Below are 21,759 nucleotides of genomic sequence, written 5' to 3'. Positions count from 1 at the left end.
TGAATTATCTATTCTGATGTATCATCAGTCTTATAGTGATAAACAGTTAATAAACAGTGTATAATCTTGAGAACTTGACAGATTCTTCTTCAGAGAGTGCTTATAAATTGACAGCTCTGATCTGGTACTATAGATCTCAGTAATTTATATATTTAATAAAACAGACTTCTTAGAAAAGCTTCAGTGACTTATTCAGTATTTATCTTATTATAAGATTTCAATATTATATCTTTACTCAATCAGTTCACAATGACCAGAATATTCTTATAATTCTTACTCTCAGAGAAATCAATAGTGAAGTCAATTACTACATCTTATCAGATTCTATCAGAGATATTAAGTGATTTCAGTAAATTTTTTCTATAGTTATTTCATGAGATAATAGTAGAACAATGATTACAGTTTCAAAAGAAATATCTGATACTGTTTAATATCTCAGATCAGTAGAACTCTCAAGAGATTATTCAGTACAATTATTCATAATCTGAGTGACTGATTATATGTGAATCATGCATCTCTTGCATTATTCAGATGTGTAAGAGTTCAAAATGAGAGACTCAACATTGTTTATAAACTTATAGAGTGTTATTGTTATCAATTGAATATTCTGAGATATTGATTCTTATACATAGTTCTGAAGAAAATCAGAGTGCTTCTTGATATACTGCTTTAGTGAGAGTCTGAAGAAGTTCATCAGCCTGAGCTGCTGTATGTCACAGTTTATTCAGCATAGAAGAAGTGAAGATATCAGTATCAGTATCAGTTTGAAGAGAGAATGTTCTAATCAGAGAAGTGTGTATAGTGTCATAAGTTATTCTATCTTGATTAATCAATATCTTCAGATCTAAGAGCTGATGCTCTCAGTTCATTCAATGAGTGTCTGTTACATTGAAAGACATATCTTACTCTCATTATAAGAGAGCATCTGTCATTAAGTTCTGACTGTCAGATCAGTAGTGTATTATAAAATAAAAGTGACTTAAGAACTTAGATCATTGTATCTGTTACTCAGTGAGTTTACAGATTATTATAAAGTACTTGAGATGATTATGATCTGTGATTATCTCAAATTCAGAGACACTTTGAAGTTCAGAGTCTCATTCTTCTAGACAGTATACAATTGTGAGAAGTTTCTTATCATAAATTTCATAGTTGTATTCAGCAGGACTTAGTTTCTTAGACATGAAAATACATGATTGTAAGACATCTTCATTATTATATTACAATATAGCTTTCTCTGTAATATAGTCAGAGAAGGTAGCTTCAATAACTGTTTTATAATTGAGATTAAATATTATTAGCAGAGAGATGTTGATGAATATCTTCTTTATTTATATAAATGCAGCTTCAGCATCTGCTGATCACTGAAATACTGAGATCTTTCTGATAAGTTCTGTAAGTGATCTTATAATATCTGAGAAGTTTCATATAAATTGCTGATAGAAGTTAGTAAATCTGATAAAGTGTTATACATCTTTCACAGTATATGAAGCTTCTCATTCAAGAATGATGAAGACTTTCTCAGAATTCATTTAAATTCTCTTATCAGCTTCTATGATAAAACCTAGATATTTGATACTCTTGACTTCAAAGTCACACTTATTAATATCTATTGATAGTTCTTCTTCTTGTAATTATTGTAATACTCTTTGCATATGTTCTTGATATTCTTTTCTGATCTCATTAGTAAAGATGAGAATGTTATCAAGATATACAGATATAAATTTATTAAGAAAATTCTAATGTGCTTAGTTGATATACTTCTGAAATATACTGAGAGTATTGATCAGTTCAAAGAATGTAACTATTCATTTAAAGAGATTATAATATGTTTGAAATACTATAAGCTATTCATCTTCTTCAGTAATACAGATTTTATGAAACATGGTGATGATATCTAGTTTTACAAATCATTGAGCTTGTTCAATGTGAGTTAGAGTTTCATTAATAAGAGACAAAGAATAGCAGTTCTTCTTGATTAATCTATTCAATTCTTGATAGTTCACACAGAATTGAAGTTCTTTATCTGATTTCTTTGCAAAGAGAATAGGAGCTGCAGTAAAAGAGTTGCTAATATGTATAAATCTCTTATTTAACAGATTATTGAGTGTCTTCTAAAGAAGAAGGAGTTCATCTCAAGACATATTATAAAGAAGGTCTCATGATAACTCAGAGTTCTTATTATTCTTCTTTTCTAACTTGATACTGTGATCTACTTCTGAGCCTTGTAAGAGAAGTATATTCATAATGTTATCTTATCAGAAAACATCTAGATATTTGTGATATTATTAAGAAAGTTTTGTATAAGAATCTGTTATTATAATACAGAATAACTTCTCTAGAGCTTTCTTAAGATTAGTCAGACTGATAAAATAGATTATCACATAATGCTGCTCTCAGTGATCTTTTCAGCAACTTCTTTTTCAGAGTATTTCATAGGTGTTGACAGAGATCTGTGTCAGATTCATAGTCTTGTGAATGTCATCTTCATGAACTCTATTATTATTAGAAAATATTATGCTTCTGTTTTAAGTGTTTAATAAGATGTCTTATTCAGATAGTCAGGCAAGTTCTAAGATAAGATTATAATTAAGATTATTAGTGTAAGGGGCCTACGCCGAATAGATCGGAATTATATTGATAGGTCTTATATAACAAAGAGAAAAACATTAGAGAAGGAAAGAAAGAGAAAGTGTGAGAATCAGCAATCAGAGTAAATATTTATACATGTATATAATAACATATGCAGTGAGGCTTCAGGGTGGAAGAATCTATATGCATTCATAGCAGCTGAGAATCGGCAATTAAGAATGACTGAGAATCAGAGCATACATGTTCATGGCGGCTGAGGATCAGCAATTGAGAATGACTGAGAATCAGGGTGTACACATTCAAGAATGAAGCAGTTGAAATCTGTGAAGTGTAATAGAATAGTCTATATAATTGATCAGGCACAGCCTGTCATATTAGTCTCTCTCTTTCAGAAGCAGTTCTCATCAGTCAAGAACTGCTGTTTCAGATAACACAGAACTCAGAGTTCAGATCAGTTGATTATAGCTAATTCATTTCATAAGATATTATCAGTCATGACTGTGTGATCTCTTATTGAGAATATCTTTCATCTCTCACTCAAGCTTATTATCTTCTTCTATAATCCCTGGTGATTGTCAGTTAAAAGTTAGTTGAGAACAGAATGAGTCAGTGATGACACAGTGAAGCAAGCTTCTATGAAAGACATTATAAATCTCTGATAATGTGTCAAGATAGTAGTTGTGACTATCTAGAACTTCTATCACTTTATATCTGTCATAGCAGTAATCTAGTGTATGAGATGAATGTGTGATTTGTATATTCTTAAGATTCAATCATATCAGATCTTCTATCTTATATTGTTCAGCAGAGTCTTAATAAACATTAGTTTAATCTTCTTAATTCTGTTTAGCACTCACTATAAAGACTTCTGCTCAATCACAGATATCTCAGAGTTTTATTACTATATTATCAGCAATCTGAATCAGACTGTAAAAGTTCAGTGTGAACTGTATAATCTCTAGAAGATTTAATATCTTCATGTGATAACTGTGTGTAAGAAAGAACAGACTTATATCTGTTAAAACAGCATCTTAATCATTGATAGTAATCTCTGTGTGTAGAGGAAGGTCATATCAGTCATCTTATAAGTAGTTACAGAATTTATAAAGATAATTCTTTATGATCTGAATTATCTGTTCTGATGTATAATCAGTCTCAGAATGATAGACAGTTGACAAATAATATATAATCTTAAGAACTTGACAGATTCTTATTCAGAGAGCACTCATACATTGACAGTCTCAATTCAATACTTTAGAGCTCAGCAATTCATGCATTCAATAGAACAGACTCTGTAGAAAAGCTTTAGTAACTTGTTTAGTATTTATTTTATTACAAGATTTTAATATTATATCTTTACTCAATTGATTCATAATGATCAGAATGTTTCTACAATCTTTACTCTCAGAGAGATCAACAGTGAAGTCAATTATCACATCTTATCAGATTCTATCAGAGATATTAAGTAATTTCAGCAGATTCTTTCTACAGTTCTTTTATAAGATAATGCAAGAACAACAGTTGCAGTTTCAGACAAAGTGTCTGATGCTGTTTAATATCTCAGACTAGTAGAACTCTCAGAAGATCATTCTATACAGTTGTTCACAGCCTGAATAATAAGTTATACATGAATCATGCATCTCTTGCATTATTCACATATATAAGAGTTCAGAGTGAGAGACTCAGCATTGTTCACAGAATCATAGAGTGTTATTATCATTGATTGAACATTCTGAGATATTGATTCTTATATGTAGTTCTGGGAGAAATTGAGTTACTTCTTGATATACTACTTTGATGAGTATTTGAAGAAGTTCATCAGTTTGAGCTGTTGTATATCACAATTTATTCAATGTAGATTCAGAGAATGTTCTGATCAGCAAAGCATGTATAGTGTCATGAGTGATCTCATCATGATCAACTAATATCTTCAGATTTAAGAGTTGATGTTCTTAATTCATTCAGTATATATCTGTCATATTGAACAGTATATCTTATTCTCATCATAAGAGAGCATCTGTCATTGAGTTCTGACTGTTGAGGTGATAGTATATTGTAAAATGAAAGTGGCTTAGAAACTTCAATCATTGCATCTGTTGTTCAGTGAGTTTATATATTATTATAAAATATTTGAGATTCTTATAATCTGTGATTATCTCAAATTCAGAGACACTTCAGAGTTCAGAGTCTCATTGTTTTAGACAGTGTATAATCATGAGAAGTTTCTTGTCATAGATCTCATAATTGCATTCAGTGAGACTCAGTCTCTTAGATATGAAGACATATGATTGTAGAACATCTTCATCATCATATTACAATATCACTTCTTCTGTCACATAGTCAGAGAAATCAGCTTCAACAACTGTCTCATGATCAGAATTGAATATTATTAGTACAGAGACATTAATGAACATCTTCTTTATCTGTATAAATGCAGCTTCAATATTCACTGATCATTGAAATACTGAGTCTTTCTTAGTGAGTTATGTAAGTGATCTTATAATATCTGAGAACTTTTGTATAAATCACTGATAGAAGTTAGTAAATTCAATAAAGCTTCATATATCTTTCACAGTACATGAAGCTTCTCATTCAAGAATGACAGAGATCTTCTCAGAATTCATTCAAATTCACTTACCAGCTTCTATGATGAAATCTAAGTATTTAGTACTCTTAACTTCAAAATCACACTTGTTAATATCAATTGATAGTCCTGCTTCTTGTAGTTGTTATAATACCCTTCACACATACTCTTGATGCTCTTTTCTCAATCTATCAGTGAAGATGAGAATGTCATCTAGATAAGTAGATGCAAACTTATCAAGAAAATCTCAGAGTGCTCAGTTGATATACTTCTGAAATGTACTGAGAGTGTTAGCTAGTTCAAAGAGTGTGACTATCTAGTCAAAGAGATCATAACATGTTCAGAATGCTGTAAGTCATTCATCTTCTTCAGTGATACAAATCTTATGAAACACAGTGATAACATCTAGCTTTGTAAATCATTGAGCTTATTTAATTCATGCTAGAGATTCATTGATGAGAGATAAGAGATAACAATCTTTCTTTATCAATCTGTTCAGACCTTGATAGTTCATACAGAATCAGAGTTCTTCATCTGACTTCTTTGCAAAGAGAATAGAAGCTGCAGTGAAAGAGTTACTAATACATATGAATTTCTTATTCAACAGATCATTGAGTGTCTTCTGAAGAAGAAGAAGTTCATCTCAAGACATATTATAAAGAGGGTCTCACAGTGACTCAGAGTTCTTATCATTCTTCTTTTCTAACTTAATACTGTGATCCACTTCTGAGCCTTGTAAAGAATGTATATTCATAATATTATCGTGTCAGAAGACATCTAGGTATTCATGATATTATTGAGAGAGTTTTGCCTGAGAATCTGTTATTATAGTACAGGATAACTTTTCTAGAGCTTTCTTGATATCAGCCAGACTAGTGAAATAGATTGATACATGATTCTGCTATCAGTGACTTTGTCAGTGACTCTGTCAGTGGTTTTGATGACTTCTTTTTCAGCGCATTTCATAAGTGTTGACAGAGATCTGTGTAAGATCCATAGTCTTGCGAATATCATCTTCATGAATCCTATCATTATTAGAGAATATTAAACTCCTGTTTCAGGCATTTAACAAGATACCTTGTTCAGATAGCCAGGCAAGTTCTAATATTAGATTATAATCAAGATTATCAACTTCATATACATAGACATCTTCACACTGATAATCTTCAACATCTATGTTTAGTTTTATCATGTAACAGATGTAAACATCTTTTAAATCATCAAATTCTGTAAGAAGTCAGAGTTTTGATAAGAGAATATAATGAAGGTTATGATGTCTTATAACTGAAGATTTTATTATTACATAGTGATATAGACTGCTGTCTATCATAGCTTTTATATTATACATGTTATTAATCACAGTAGATACAAGAATCATATTCATTGTCATTTTCTCTGCAAATTGTTATTATCTGATCTCTTCAAGCTTCTGTTTACAAATTTGAACAGAAGCTAATCTTTTCTCTGTTTCATCAGAGTATTCTTATAGTTATCTTCTAAATCTTTCTTCACTGCAATGTGATTAGTGCAGACAGACACTGATTTATTCCTTAAGTAAGGAGATACATAGGCTGATCAGCAGTTAAAAGTAATATGCTCTGATTAGTTACAGTTGATGCACACTTCTCATTAATATCAATCAGTGACTTCTTCAAGAGTGATCTCAGAAACTCAGAAGTCTGTTCAGACAGCAGAGACTCTTGCTTATACATAGATATTTAAGTCTACTCAATTCATAGCATCTGCATCATTGTTATTCTTCAGTACAGATGTATGAGTAACTGAGATGTAATATCTTCTATCACTGTTCTATATACTCTTGAGCTTGATAGAATAATCATTCAATGTTCAGAGCTGTATACAGAAGTCTTTATAAGTTAAATCTTTGTTTACACTTATAAGAATCTGTAAGAGTTTGAAAGTTAATGTCTTCTTAAGCATGCTAATCTTCATTTCATTCTCTCAAGATTGATCACCTACTTCTAAGATCTTAGTGTTCAAGTCAGAGATGAATGTTATAAGAGAAATGTTTCTCTGTCAGACACTCTATAATTAATCTAATACTTTCTGTTGCATGACAGTGTCTCAGAACAGAACATCAAGATATTTGATAATATTATAAGGCATTCATAATGCTGATTCATATACTTTCATTCATGAATAAAACTTCTGTTTTTCATGATTCTTCAATTGTTCAATGATATATTAATCTTGATTGATTAATGAATCAATGACATCTTTATCTATACTTAGTTTCATAAGCATTTTCATTCTTCATAATGAGTAGAGAGTGAGATCAGAAGTATTAAAATATGTAGAAGTATCTAAGTGTTCTTTTAGCACTTTTATATTTGATTCTGTAGATGTTGAAATCACATCAGTTAATCCTTGAATCTCTTTGTATTGAAGTTACTGAGTTGTATGTATATCTGCTATCTATCACTGTTGAAATTTTAACCATACTCAGAGTTACTGTGATATTACTTCTATACTCACATTCAAAGGTTCTTTCATATTATCATTAGATATGATTATATTGTTTTATCAGATGTGTGATATCTGTGAAATCTGAAGAAGTGTAATCATATGAATATCTCATACATCTGAGTGTCAGAACTCTTAGGTCTTTCACTGATATTCTCTTTGTAAGATCTTATTACAGAGTCAGAACAACTGACAAGCAAGCTTCTATCTGAGAACTCAGTGTCTGCTTAACTATTTGACTGTTTCTCTATTTCTTACATGTCATTACATGTTTGAATATCTCAGTGAATAATCATTTCTAATAAGAAGATGATGAATGTTTTTCTAGTGTAAGAGGTCTACACTGAATAGATTGATATAATATTGATAGGTCTTATATAACAAAGAGATAAATGTTAAAGAAGGAAAGAAAGAGAAAGTGTGAGAATCAGCAATTGAAGTGAATATTTATACATGTATATGATGACATATGCAGTGAGGCTTCAGGGCGGAAGAATCTATATGTGTTTGTGACGGCTGAGGATTGGTGATCGAGAATGGCCGAGAATCGGAGCATACATGTTTGTGGCGGCCGAGGATCGGCGATTGAGAATGGCTGAGAATCGGAGTGTACGCGTTCGAGAATGGAGCGGTTGGAATCTGTGGAGTGTAACGGAATAGTCTATATGATTGATCGGGCGCAGCCCGCCACAATTAACTTCATATATGTAGACATCTTCTCATTGATGTTCTTTGACATCTATGTTCAACTTCATCATATAATGAGTATAAATGTCTTTTAAGTCATCAAATCCTGTGAGAAGTTAAGGTTTTAATAAGTGAATACACTGAAGATTATAATTTCTTATAACTGAAGATTTAATCATTGCATAATAATATAGACTGCTGTCTATCATGGCTTTCATATTATACATATTATCAATCACAGTAGATACAAGTATCATGTTCACTGATATTTTCTCTTCAAATTATTATTGTTCAACCTCTTCAAGCTTCTGTTTATGAATTTGAATAGAAGCTAATCTTTTCCCTGTTTTATTGAGACATTCTCATAGTTATCTTCTGAATCTTCTTTCAATGCAATGTGATTAATGTGAACAGATATTGATTCATTCTTTAAGTGAGAAGGCATGTAAACTGATCAGCTTTTGAAAGTAATGTGTTCTGATCAGTTACAGTTGATGCACACTTCTCATTGATATTGATCAGCAACTTCTTCAGAAGTGATCTCAGGAAATTGAAAGCCTGTTTAGCCAGTGAAGATTCTTGCTTACATGTAGACATTTGAGTTCACTTAATTCATGACATCTGTATTGTCATTCTTCAGCATAGATATATGAGTAGCTGAAGTGTAACATCTTCTGTCACTATTCTATATACTCTTGAGCTTGATAAGATGATCATTCAATGTTTGAAGTTGTATACAGAACCCTTCATAAGTCTGGTCTTCATCTACACTTATAAGAGTCTATAAGAGTTTGAAAGTTAATGTCTTCTTGAGCATAATAATCTTCATTCAATTCTCTCAAGATTGATCACCTGTATCTAGAATCTTGATGTTGAAGTCAGAGATAAATATTGTAGAAGAAGTATTTCTCTGTCAGATATTCTGTAATCAATCTAATGCTTTCTATTACATGACAGTGTCTCAGAACAGAATATCAAGATATTTGTTAATATTGTCAGATATTTATAATGCTGATTCACATGCTTTAATTCATGAATAAAACTTCTATTTCATGTGATCTCTCAACTGTTCATTGATATATTCATCTTGATTGATTAGTGAACTGATGATATCTTCATCTATACTTAGTTTTACAAGCATTTTCAATCTTCATGATGAGTAAAGAGTGAGATCAGAAGTGTTGAAATATACAGAAGTATCTAAGTGTTTCTTCAGTATCTGTATTATGTTTATATTTCATTCTGTCAGTGTTGAAATTGTCTGTGCAGAGATTCCTAGTTGAGATAATCATTGAATTTTCTCATATTAACATTGTTAAGTTGCATGCATATCAGCTATCTGTTACTGTTGTAATTTCAACATTGCTTAAAGCCACTGTGACATTGTATCTATGCTCACATTGAAAGATTCTCTCATATTATTGTTAGACATGATTATATTGATTGTTGAATGTGTGATATCTGTAGAATCAGAAGAAGTGTAATTGTATAAATATCTCACATATCTGTGATGTCAGAACTCTCAGATCTTTTACTGATATTTTCTTTGTAAGATCTTACTCTCTTCATAAGATCTTATTATAAGGTCAGAATGACTGATGAGTAAGCTTCTATCTGAGAACTCAGTGTCTGCTTAACTGTTTAACTGTTTCTCTATTTCTTATGTGTTATTACATGTTCAGATATCTTGATGAGTAATTATGTTTAATAAGAAGATAATGAATGTTTTTCTAGTGTAAGAGGCCTACACTGAATAGATTGATATAATATATAGGTCTTATATAACAGAGAGAAAAATGTTAGAGAAGCAAAGAAAAAGAAAGTGTGAAAATTGATAATTGAAGTGAATATTTATACATGTACATAGTGATGTATGTGATGGAACTTCAGAGCAGAAGAATAGAGGTTTTTATACACAGTGAAGCTTCAGAGTGCAAGAATAGAAATTCTGTAGATTTTCAGCTGAGAATTGATACTCAAGAATTGAAGCAGTAGAAATCTGTGAAGTATAACAGAATAGTCTATATAATTGATCAGTCACAGCCCGCTACAATCAATAATTATTATCAAATTCTGATTATATAAGCACTCACTGAATAAACTGAATGAGACTGAATTTAATATTCAGTCTTAGTCTTATTCTGATTTTGAAAGAATAATTATCATTTACAGTTTATTCTGAGATATTACTTTTATTTCACTATTTTTGAATTAAATCTGATTATTTTTCACATCATTTCTCTTAGAAATAATTTATTTTCAGATTTTTTTAATGCTTAGTTCTGATGACAGTAGACTGACCGTGTGACCGTGTCTGAGACCAGGACCAGACTTTTTGATAGTTTCATTACCAATTCGACTGATCTCATTACACAGTTTTAACATTAGATAGTAGTCTCATACTGTCTCAGTGAAACTTACTGTCTACTCTTATCACATTTTTCAAATGAGACCATGATTTCCACTTCTCAATTTAAATTATTTTTATTATTTTAAATGACTTTAAATCTCATTTGAGTATTATCAAAAAGCGTTACTTTTTAAAAAATTTAAAATAGTGTAAAAAAAACCTTAAAATGTCTAAAAATAGTAACTTTATGCTAAGAATGAGACTAAATGAGATTAAATGAGACCACTTTCTCATTTTTCTTAAGTCATGATTCCATTTTAAGATCTCATATATAGTCACTTTGCATGTTTTTTTAATGACTAGTCCCAGCGGGATTCACGCCAAGAAATGTATGAGACCAGATCAAATGGGATCAAATGTGAAATTCATGGTTCTGGCGGCCAGTCTAGATGACACTTATATTAAGAAATATATTAGATCAGATTAAATAAGGTTAAATGTGAAATTTATAATCTCATTAGTCAGTCTAAGTGTAGTTTTCATAAGAAAATAAAAAAATTCACTTATACAAGAATATATTTAATTATTTAATAAGTATTATTAATAATTATTATTAAATTCTAATATAAGTAATTACTGAATAAACTGAATTAGAGTGAATTTAATTTTCAGTTTCAGTCTTATTTTAATTTTTGAAAAATGATTATTTTTCACTGTTTATTCTGAGAAATTATTGTTATTTTATTATTTTTACATTAAATCTGATTACTTTTCACATTATCTATGAAAAAAATAATTTTTTCAGATTTTTTTAATATGTGATTCAAAGATTGCTTGAGTCAGTATATGATTATAGACATACACTGACTTCTTATATACATTATACTAAATTAATTAGTGACTGCTATGATCTCTTTACATTTGTAAGCATGTTCAGAAGTGACTGTGTTATTATTCAGCAGTTGTACATTCTTCTGAATCACATTCTCTCTTATCAGATTCAGTTACACTTATATAATCATGATATACACTCTAGCTTCATGCGGATTAGCATATCACTAGTATTTATAATTGTGTAGTCTATTTCTGATTCAGCTAGTATTCTGTATACATTCTCACAAAGAAACTTTCAGTATATTACATCACTTATTCACTAACTTTTTTCATTTTTCAATCATCTTCTTCATTATTATGATCATTGAATATTATTATCTTATTTAAGATTTCTGTCTCTTCTTCTGTTCAATATCTTCTATCTGTTCATCTATTATATTATATATGTTTCTGATGATGACTCACTGCTCTCATAAAAAGTATCATTATAGTACTCATATCAGACAGTTTGTTAGCAGTAGATGTAACATATTGTAAAACATGATCAGAATTTGTTTATCTTCTAACAATTGTCAGAATGTACTATTATAAATGACACATCTTCTTCATCTTCTTATACACTCTCAATCTTCTTTTCTCAGTGAGTATCTGATCATGTTTTCTGACACAATTTTTTATAAATGCAGATGCTGATGTATTTATTTTTCTTTATATAAAATCTTTACACATTGACAGATCTGCATTTACTGATAATAGTAAACTCAATGTTGAATCACTGATCAAGAACTTGAAGAATATGATAATGAAGAAATTGTCTATGTTATGTATAACTGAGTCTTTCACATCTCTCTCTATTCTCTCTGTTTCTTTTTCTGCTGCTCTCTCTCAATCTTCTACACTTATCTCTGTGTCTGATTCTCTCACTTCTGCTATCTCTGCTTCTATTACTTCTAATTCTGCTATGTTTGCTTCTGCTTATACTTTCATTACTAGCTCTTCCTCTTTCAAGAAGATATTGTATAAACTTAATAAATCACATTTCTCAGTGTGTATACTCTCATTCTTCTTACTGATCTATAGAATAATTTATTGTACAAAGATAAGGTATAATACAACTATCTAAAGCTTGGTTACAGATACTGAGTATTATATTCATTTTAAGTATTTATAGTGAGATAATTATTCATTTATACTCAACAATCACTCTTCTTCTCAATAGTATTGAGATTATAAGTCTTTTCCTTTTCAATCTTCTCTTTCTGACACTGATTTTTCTGTTCTTAGAGGAAATTATTATGAGTTTTGTTATACATGAAGTTGTAGTGTTCATAAACACTAAGAAACTTTTTACAACTATAAAGTTCAACATCACAGAGACATTCACTCTAATGAATTTCTTTGAAATGATAGATCTGTATCAGTCTATTCTCTGATATCTGTTATCTGACTTTATAATGCAGGCAAAAGATATCTGTGTTTTCACAAATGAGAACACAGATGTTATACTCCTTTACACTCACAGATGTGAGACTTGTATGCCTTGTCTAAGATATTATTATGAGAATAAGTCATTTATATATTATATTCTTCTCTCTGTATTTCTCTGTGTCTCTCTCTCTCTTTCTGAGAAGTCTTGTACATGTTGTAATTACATGTACAATTCTAAGATCAGTGAGTGTTCATTTAATAACTGTTCTCATCTCTGATTTTGTGATTTTCATACTCTAATAATGATTCTTAGTTGCTTCAGTGTCAGAGATCATTTTAATCAAAGATGATAATACTGCGGAGACTACTCTTTTCTGTTCTCAAGCTTCTCTCAGCACTTTCTCTCTCTTCTCTGTAGAGAAGATTGTGTGCATACTGAGTCATAAGTATTCAGATTCAGATGACTCTCACTATTGTTTATTCAGCGCTGTGTCTTCTTCTTCTTTCATTTCTTCTGTCTTCACTCTCTCTGCTCTGACTTCTAGTTCTGCAGGTCTTACACTCTTCTTCAATTTTTCTATGTGTATGTGTACACATTTCTATATTAGCATTTCAGTCAATCTTGTGATGAATGATATTAATGTTATACACAGAGTAATAGAGAAATCAGAGATATGTATGATATTGTTACAAGAGTGACTTGCAGCTCTCAAATTCCTTACAAATCTCAAGTTTTAAAATTTTCTTTGTTTTTGATGTTTTTCTTTTTACATGGCATGGTGTTGAAAATAGATTAAACATGTAGTGTATGAAAATGAATGAGATGTGTATGATAACATTTGTCTTTTATAGTTAATTCTTACAGTTAATGATCAATTCATTATTCTCTCTCTTTTCTTCTACTTTTTCTTGTCTGCTAGTTACTACTCTTACATACTCTCTATATAATACAGTGTTTAGTGACTAGGTTCAGCAGCTTTTATCTCTTGTAATTCTGTCTTACACATTATACTGTCTCTCTTTGCCTGCTTAGACTACTATATTGAATAGCTCATTGAAACTAATCTAATCTGATCTCTAAGCATCTTCAGAGATTGAGATGACTTGATCTCATATATCTGTGAATATTTCAGATGTTTCATTCTCTGTTATCTTTATAATTGAACTGATATAAACAGTTAAATTCAACTCTGAATTTCTTTTTCTTCTGTGATCTGATTCATGTGTAAGTCTGCTGCTTTGAAACTACTCTTTACTGTGTTATATCTGCTATCTGTGATGTGTTATTATATAATCAGCTACAGTCTCATCACTTATTAAAGTGTGATATTTATCTCATTTCTTCATTTCTTCTCATTTTTTTCTTATTATTATGAAAAGATTGAAATAAGTGAGATTATCTGATTTATAAGCATCTATGATTTCTCTTACTTTATGAGACTTTTCAATTGTAAGTCTCTTCTTTTTCAATACTAATAATAGTACTGTAAATAATTATAATCTGCTTAGATCTTGTATCTTCATCTTTATAAGATATGAATTATTTATTAAGTTGTATAAGATCTATCTCTCTGATTTCTTCAACACATATATTTTCAGTGAATGTGATTTGAGTATTTTGTAGAGCTTAAATCATCTAGATTGAAACTTCTCAGAACTCTCATTATATATGAGAACTTATATTCTCATCTTGAGACTCAATTTCTTAACTAGTAAATCTTATATTCTTTTTGATTGAATTGCTTGATTCAGGAGTAACTCATTAGCTTTTGCACATGCATGACTGATCTCTTTCAATCTTGATTTCATGTCTGTAACTGCTTTATCTGCAACTGCTACTGCTGTAACTATAACTACTGTTCTCTCTCTCATCTGTTTCAAAGCATTCTCTGAGATGCGTGGATGCAATTCATACAACAGGTAGAATGATGAACACTTGAAGACTGTATACTGTCAAATTTATGTGACTAATAGCACCTGTCTGAGATATTTATTCTATAGTCATGTAGACTTGTTAACTAGATATTTTATTAACATGTTGCTCAAGATTTCATTCAAGCATTTCATCTTTCTGTTTGTCCGCGGATGATATAGTGTTACTCTATAATGTCTTGTCTATAACTGGCTTATGAAATGCCTTACTGTCCCTTCTATGAGGTTCACACTGTTATTAGTTAGAATCTCGCGCGGCATTTCATAGTTAACATAGATCTCATTATATAGAAACTTTATCATCATCTTCTGTGTCATCTCTGATACTGCTTTTATGACTAGTCAGTCAGAAGTGTAGTTGTTATTATTATTATTATTCTTCAATTATAGATGTATGCAGTCAGAGACCATGACATCTATCTGAGAATCTTTAGTTCTCGGACTTTTTCCTATATCTATAGAGTCAACTATTATACATTTACCAACTTCAGACATGCAAAATCAGAAAATTCTTGCTCAGAATACAAAAACTGTTTACAAATTACAGTATTTCAACACATTCTGATACTTTGAAATCATTTGAAAATATCATGACAAAGGAAAAGAGAACATAGTCTTAAAGATAGACGCATTAAATAGATAGATAGAAAACAACAGAAAGAAACAAGTATAGTAAAGAGAGACTATAACAAAATAAAATTATTAAAAGATAGTGTATAGCTGTTTTAACAAACTATATCTAATTAATTTTCATCTCTTCATATTCAGATACTTCTGAATTCAGTCATTTTCTTATAGCTGCTTGAGTTTCTGATAGAAAGTCTATTAAGTATTTAATTCCTGTCTCAGTTGAGAATAAGAACCTCATATTTAATTGATTTAAATTATACTTCTTCTTCAATCTGACTCTGAGACTATTGTATAATACACAATGCATTATAATATACTCAGGATTTTCATTTGCATTGCAGAATGAGAACTCTGTTGAATCAAATCTATCATCAAATCTTTGTATATAGAATTTGAAATAATCATGTTCTAGTTTCAGCTGAATTATAGATGAGAAGATTTTCTTTTTACATTTAATTAAACAAGATTTTCACTTTGATTTTATCTCAAATCTTGAATAATGTATGCTCTTCTTTTCTTTCTGTCAGCTTTCATTTCACTTATTAAAACAAGATTCTTTTGTCTTTCTCTTTATGAAAGATCAGAACACTGTTTTTTAAATAAATCTGCTCAATTCTGAACTCTTTTTTGCAGCTGAATCAGTCAATTCATTGTCATGAATATTCATATAAACAGAAACCTAGTGTAGATGAATTATCAGTTTTAATGTTCTTCTCTTTTGAATTTTCAAAACAGAGTTTGAAATCAGTTCAAGATTCATTTGATCATTAGAAATCTGACTACTTCTAAGTCTTTTTAAAGCAGTTTGACTATCAGAGAATATTTATATCTCTTTCAAACTATTTTCTCTTTTATAAGATTTTATTTCAATGAGTTTGAAAGCTTTCACTATTACAAATAGTTCAGCATCAAAGCCTTCAGATTCACAGTCTAAATTTCAGAAATCTGAAATAAAATTAATATTATCTTCAGTATAAGTAATGTCTGTGTGTAATCTATTTAAATTCATATTTTTTGAGTCATCTGAGTAAATCAGAATAGAGTCTTTTATATTGATTGTATAGATCTTCTTCACATGCTGTTCATATTCTCTCTCTTTAAATAGTTGACTTATTTGTAAGTCTATGAGAGATTTCAGCTTTTCTCTTCAGAGAGATATCTTCTCATGATCAATTTTCTCAACATTTAATAAAGAAAATTGATTTTTAATAAGTGAACATAGTCTATTGTAACGTGGCGGAACCGAAGCGGTGGCTAGTCAGCGGCGTCACGTAGGGGTAGTTGTTGCGAAGCCGTATGAGTGAGCTTGAGTATCTTGCTTGAATAGCAAGCTTGTGGGCTACAGAGTTATTGTGAGGATATCACAGATATAATACTTAGTATATCAAGAAGATTGCATGAGAAATGCAGTAACTCTTGTATATATTTCAGTAGAAGAAAAACAAATCACTGACTTCTTTAATAAGAAGCCACTATCTAGCTATTCTATATAGACAATGAGCAGATATCCTTCTTTCATTTCATAAGCAAGAAAAGTGAAAGTAATACCTCAGTGATGTCTCACTGTCAAGAAAGAGTAATCTGCTGATCTTATATAGAAGCAGAGTTCTCATATTCATTAATCAGATCTTCATATGATATATCTGAATAATGTCATAGAGTGGTTGAAAACTAGTTTGAATAGAATGAAATTATTCACATGAAAGCAATGAGCTGTGTGAAATCACAACAGGGTTTTGATACAGCTGAGAGCATGACAATGTTCTTCTCTTTAAGAGTATAGTTTCAATGTTCTCAAGATTACTGAATTAGAAGTTATCTTTATTATATAGTAATAGTTGTCAATTAATTGACAGTGCATGTACTGTATATGATACAAAGAAATAGATAAGTTTTTCTGCTGACTGTGTAGATCTTCCTTTCTCATCTCTGTTCAAATTCAATATATGATAAGTGAGTGTCTTATATATCAATTTGAAATGTGAAAAACATAGTTAATAAGTGACTTACAGATCTTCTATCATATTCTGTTCTGTATATAAAATTCTCTGCAAAAGTGATGTATTTTAGAGATAATACTAGCTGTAGTAACAGGCTTTTTCTGAAAAGATCTTTCTCTCTTCATGACATATTTTTCTTTTTTTCTCTCTCAATTGTAACAGTGAGCGCATGAGAGTATCATTCTTGAAAGATAATAAAGAGCTTATTCTGACATTTTCTAGTGATCAAATATCTTTATGATGTGACTGCAGCCTCTGTGACTGTCAAGAAAGCCAGATTGAAGACAGAGATGACAATGTCAATGAGTCATGAAAGCACTGCTTTCATTGTCACATCTTCTTCTTCTGCATCTCTTGTGACTGCAGTGATAGTAGCCATGCCTTGCAGTGAGATGTCATTCCTTCTGCCAGTCAGTTCATCTGTGTTCAGTTCTTCCTCTGCCTCTCTCACTGCTGTTGTGACACTGTTCTCCTCCTCAGTTAACACAGTGGCATATGACCCTGTGTGATCACTTGAAGAGGATCTCAGAGAGAGCTTGATTTCAGAGATAGCAGCTTCAAGAAGCTCAATCTGTAGTTCTTCTCTTATGACACATCTGAGCCCTGCTCAGAATGCTGCTGAGTTGAGTTCACAGAATCTCACAGTTTCTTTTTCTTCTCTCTGTGAGAAGACTTCAGTGTGGTCTCTGACTAGCATCATTATATGTCTACACTGCACTAAGCAGCTGAAGAAAGAAGAGATCTTATACACTCATTTCTTCTCTTACTTCTGTTATTTTCATTGTATCTGTAACAACAACTTCTATCTTTCTATAAATATTATCTACTCTATGAGAAGGCATTGTATCAGTTCTGACAAGAAGCTCAGATACTCAGGCAGTACAGAGTGAGAATCTCAGAGCTTTAAGTGTTGATAGATTTCATTAAGACTGAAGAGATCTCTCTTACTTATCTGTAAAAGAAGATAAAAGTGTGAATCTCTGAGATGAAAAAACACCTCAGAATGACTGATCTCAAGAAGAGATTAGTCAGTACTATTATTGAAAGTGCTATAAAGATTAATTACTAATTAGAGAGAATCTCACTTCAATTGAAGCAGATAACTGAGATACTTTATAAGTTAATAAATTAATACTTTCAGCATCTCTTATACTCTTTCACAGCATACTTCTCTATGATACTACAGCACTAACTTCTCAGCAGATAAAGATATCAGTACTGAAGACTTCAACAGTGAAGAATAAGTTTAATGAAAGTGTGATTATTAATAAGTAGACTCTGAGATTCCTTCTTTTTACTTTTTCAGCAGGCTGCAGTCTCATTAGAATAGCAGCAGTCTGCAGATTGATAATATCAATCTTTTTATTAATTTTAAATATCTCTTTTCTCTAACTGCTTCAGGAATTTTACACTTGTGTAGTGTCATTAAACTTCTAAAAAATCCTTTGAAAGAAAATAGAAGAAGAGTGCTACAGATTTCAGAAGACATCAGCTCATCATTACAAGATCATCTCTAAAAAAACTGTTTAAGAAAAAATGAGAAGTCTTAAGCAGTATTTCTTATCTAACATCTCTGACATATAACAGAGTGATCTCTACTAGCTGTCTCATAGCTTACAATCTCTTTCTCAGTATTTTTCAAATGGTCAAGCAGTTTTTATAAATTCTCTGATAATGAATAATCTTTTTATTTAATAAGATATTGAAACTTACTGTAATATATTCACTTATTCAATATTTTCTTCATAAGATATTCAGTATCACTGTTAATCTTGATATCATTCAGCTGAGACAGCTCTGCTTCAGAGCATTACTTATAGAGCTTTAAATAGAAAATATAAAAAATAGAATGAATTGATTTCAATTCTGTAAGTAATTTCAACTTATATATCTACTTACTTATTACTCTTATTACTGAGAAAGATTCTAGTCATCACTCACTGAGCTTCTTATGCAGTCTTATTATCTTGATTTTCTTTACTGAAAGTAGCACTTGATTCTCCATTAAGAACTTCATTGAAAGATGTTTTCAACTATAGTATTTCATCTACTGCTTCTGAGTACAGTGAATGCTTTTCACTGTCTTCTTATAAATTTTATTTAAAAGTTTCAATCTCACTTTTACTTCTGATACTGAGAAGTACTCTGTTCTCTGTATCTGTTTAACATTCTGACTGTCTATTCCTCTCTTTGAAATATTATCTGTGACATCACTGAGTAACAAAGAATTATATTCATAATAAGTATAGAAAGAAGATACTTTTAAGATTACATTCTTTACATTATTATATATGAATTCAGCAGTTAGAAGATGTTGAAGTCAATCATTCTGATGATATAAATAGAACACTCAAAGATGCTGTTTCAATGTCTGATTCTGATATTCAGTCTGATCATCTGTCTGCAGATAAAATGCAGTACTGAGAAGACATCTTATTATAAAATGATAATAAAAAGCTGATCAGTATTTACTGATGAAGAGAAATCCTTGATCTGTTATCAATGATTTCAGAGCACTGTGATCATAAATGATAATATCTAAAAACAGATCAGTCAATTCAGAGACTTTAATCTTTTTATAAGTAGAAATATATTTTATCATCTTTATAAAATGATCAATAATAATCAAAATTGAGTTATATTCTTTAACTCTTGTTGACTTTGACAGATCAACTATGAAATTCATTAATAGATTCTATTATATACTCTTTGAAACAGACAGTGATATCAACTCACTGTATTACTTATATCACAGAATCTTTATTCTTTGACAGATATCATAAGTCTCAATATACTCTTTGACATCTGTTCAGAGCTTCTCTCAAATATATTTATATTTTAGAAGCTTCTCAGTCTTCTCTAACCTGAAGTGTTCTGCATGAAGATTATTATAATGAATTCTTAATAACTTCTGACACACTGCTCTACTATAAGAGATGAAGACTGAATCATTCAGCAGTAGAAGTTTATATTCTTCTAGTTATCAGTAACTTGATTTCTTAGCAGCACTGTTCTGCTCAGAGTCTGTCTCTTTCAAGTTCAAATCAGATTCTTTCTTCTTCAACTTCTGAATTCAAGCTGCAGTAGAGATATTTCTCTTCTATAACTCATCAATGAATTTTAAAAGTAGTCAGATTGAAAGATTGTAGACTGTTTCATTCTTTATCAATTCAATGATAGTAAGATATAATATAAGAAGCTTATAATCTTCAGTGTCAGTCTTCTACAGAGATCTGAGTTTTCTTTCATCTTTTATACTGAGTTATGCAGCTATCTTATGAGCACTGTTCTCAAGCTTCAGAGAATCTTAACTCTCTGCAGTCAGCTTCTTCTACAGTGATAACAGAGATTCTTTTATAGAATTCTTCTCTGTATTAACAATATTATAATCAGATCATCTAGATAATATGTTAATGAGATTAAGCTGATCTGAATGATATCAGATATAGAAATCATACTCTGAAAGCAGCTCTGTTCACCTGGCTTGACATTGTGTCAAGCTCTTTGTTGTCAAGAAGTAATGCTGATTTACATGATCAGTGAGAACTTACACTGAGTACTTACTACTCTGAAGATAATGTCATCAGATCTTAAAGAATTTAATAATTACTAATATCTCTTAATCATGAGTATCATACCTTCTCTGTGTGAGTAATAACTTCTTGAAGAAGAAGATCACTGATCTTCATTTACAGCATCTTATAGACTCTGTGAAAAAGCCTTGTCTCACAGACATTTCATTATCTGTATTCTCAGAAGTAATTATTCTCTGATTCTTTCAATGTTGAAAGGTCTTCAGTGTCAACTGTGAAAAGATTTCATAGATCTCATTCTCAGATACATCAGTCTCACACTGACTGAGTAAGTTGAGATTAAAGTGATTCAGTATTGTAACATCTGTAAAAGCTTATTTCAATTCTGCAAATATCTACACAGTATCTTGAGTGAGAGTAAATGATTCTATTTTTCTATCTTTCACACTTCTCTTTAATATATCTGTAAGAAAGACAGTAATTCATGAATATGCATAGATAAATTGTCTGTAGAAATTCATAAATTCTAGAAATATCTGCATCTTATAATACATCTGCAGCATCAGCCAGTTCTCAAGAACAGAGACTCAGCTTCTATGCATTGAAATGTCATTTATCTCAATAATATAATCTAAGAAATCAATCTCCTGCATGTAGAATGAGCATTTTTCAGTGTTTATATAGAGTTAATACTGTCTTAAGTAA

At 30.5% G+C, this 21,759-nt stretch overlaps 1 protein-coding gene across 1 annotated transcript; it reads left to right on the top strand.

Annotated features, from left to right (window-relative positions):
* Window positions 1-12,217: 12,217 nt before the first annotated feature.
* On the top strand, window positions 12,218-13,398 carry BDBG_16622 (uncharacterized protein; the record flags this gene model as incomplete). Its single annotated transcript, XM_031724540.1, has 3 exons — window positions 12,218-12,622; window positions 12,999-13,064; window positions 13,273-13,398. Coding segments are annotated over 3 exons (596 nt in total), but the record flags the coding sequence as incomplete, so codon positions are not given.
* Between the last annotated feature and the right edge of the window lie 8,361 nt (window positions 13,399-21,759).

Source organism: Blastomyces gilchristii, assembly GCF_000003855.2.
Source record: "Blastomyces gilchristii SLH14081 genomic scaffold supercont1.3, whole genome shotgun sequence".
Taxonomy (NCBI): domain Eukaryota; kingdom Fungi; phylum Ascomycota; class Eurotiomycetes; order Onygenales; family Ajellomycetaceae; genus Blastomyces; species Blastomyces gilchristii.
The sequence above is the reverse complement of the archived record's forward strand: the minus strand, read 5'-3'. Positions and strand labels throughout refer to the sequence as shown.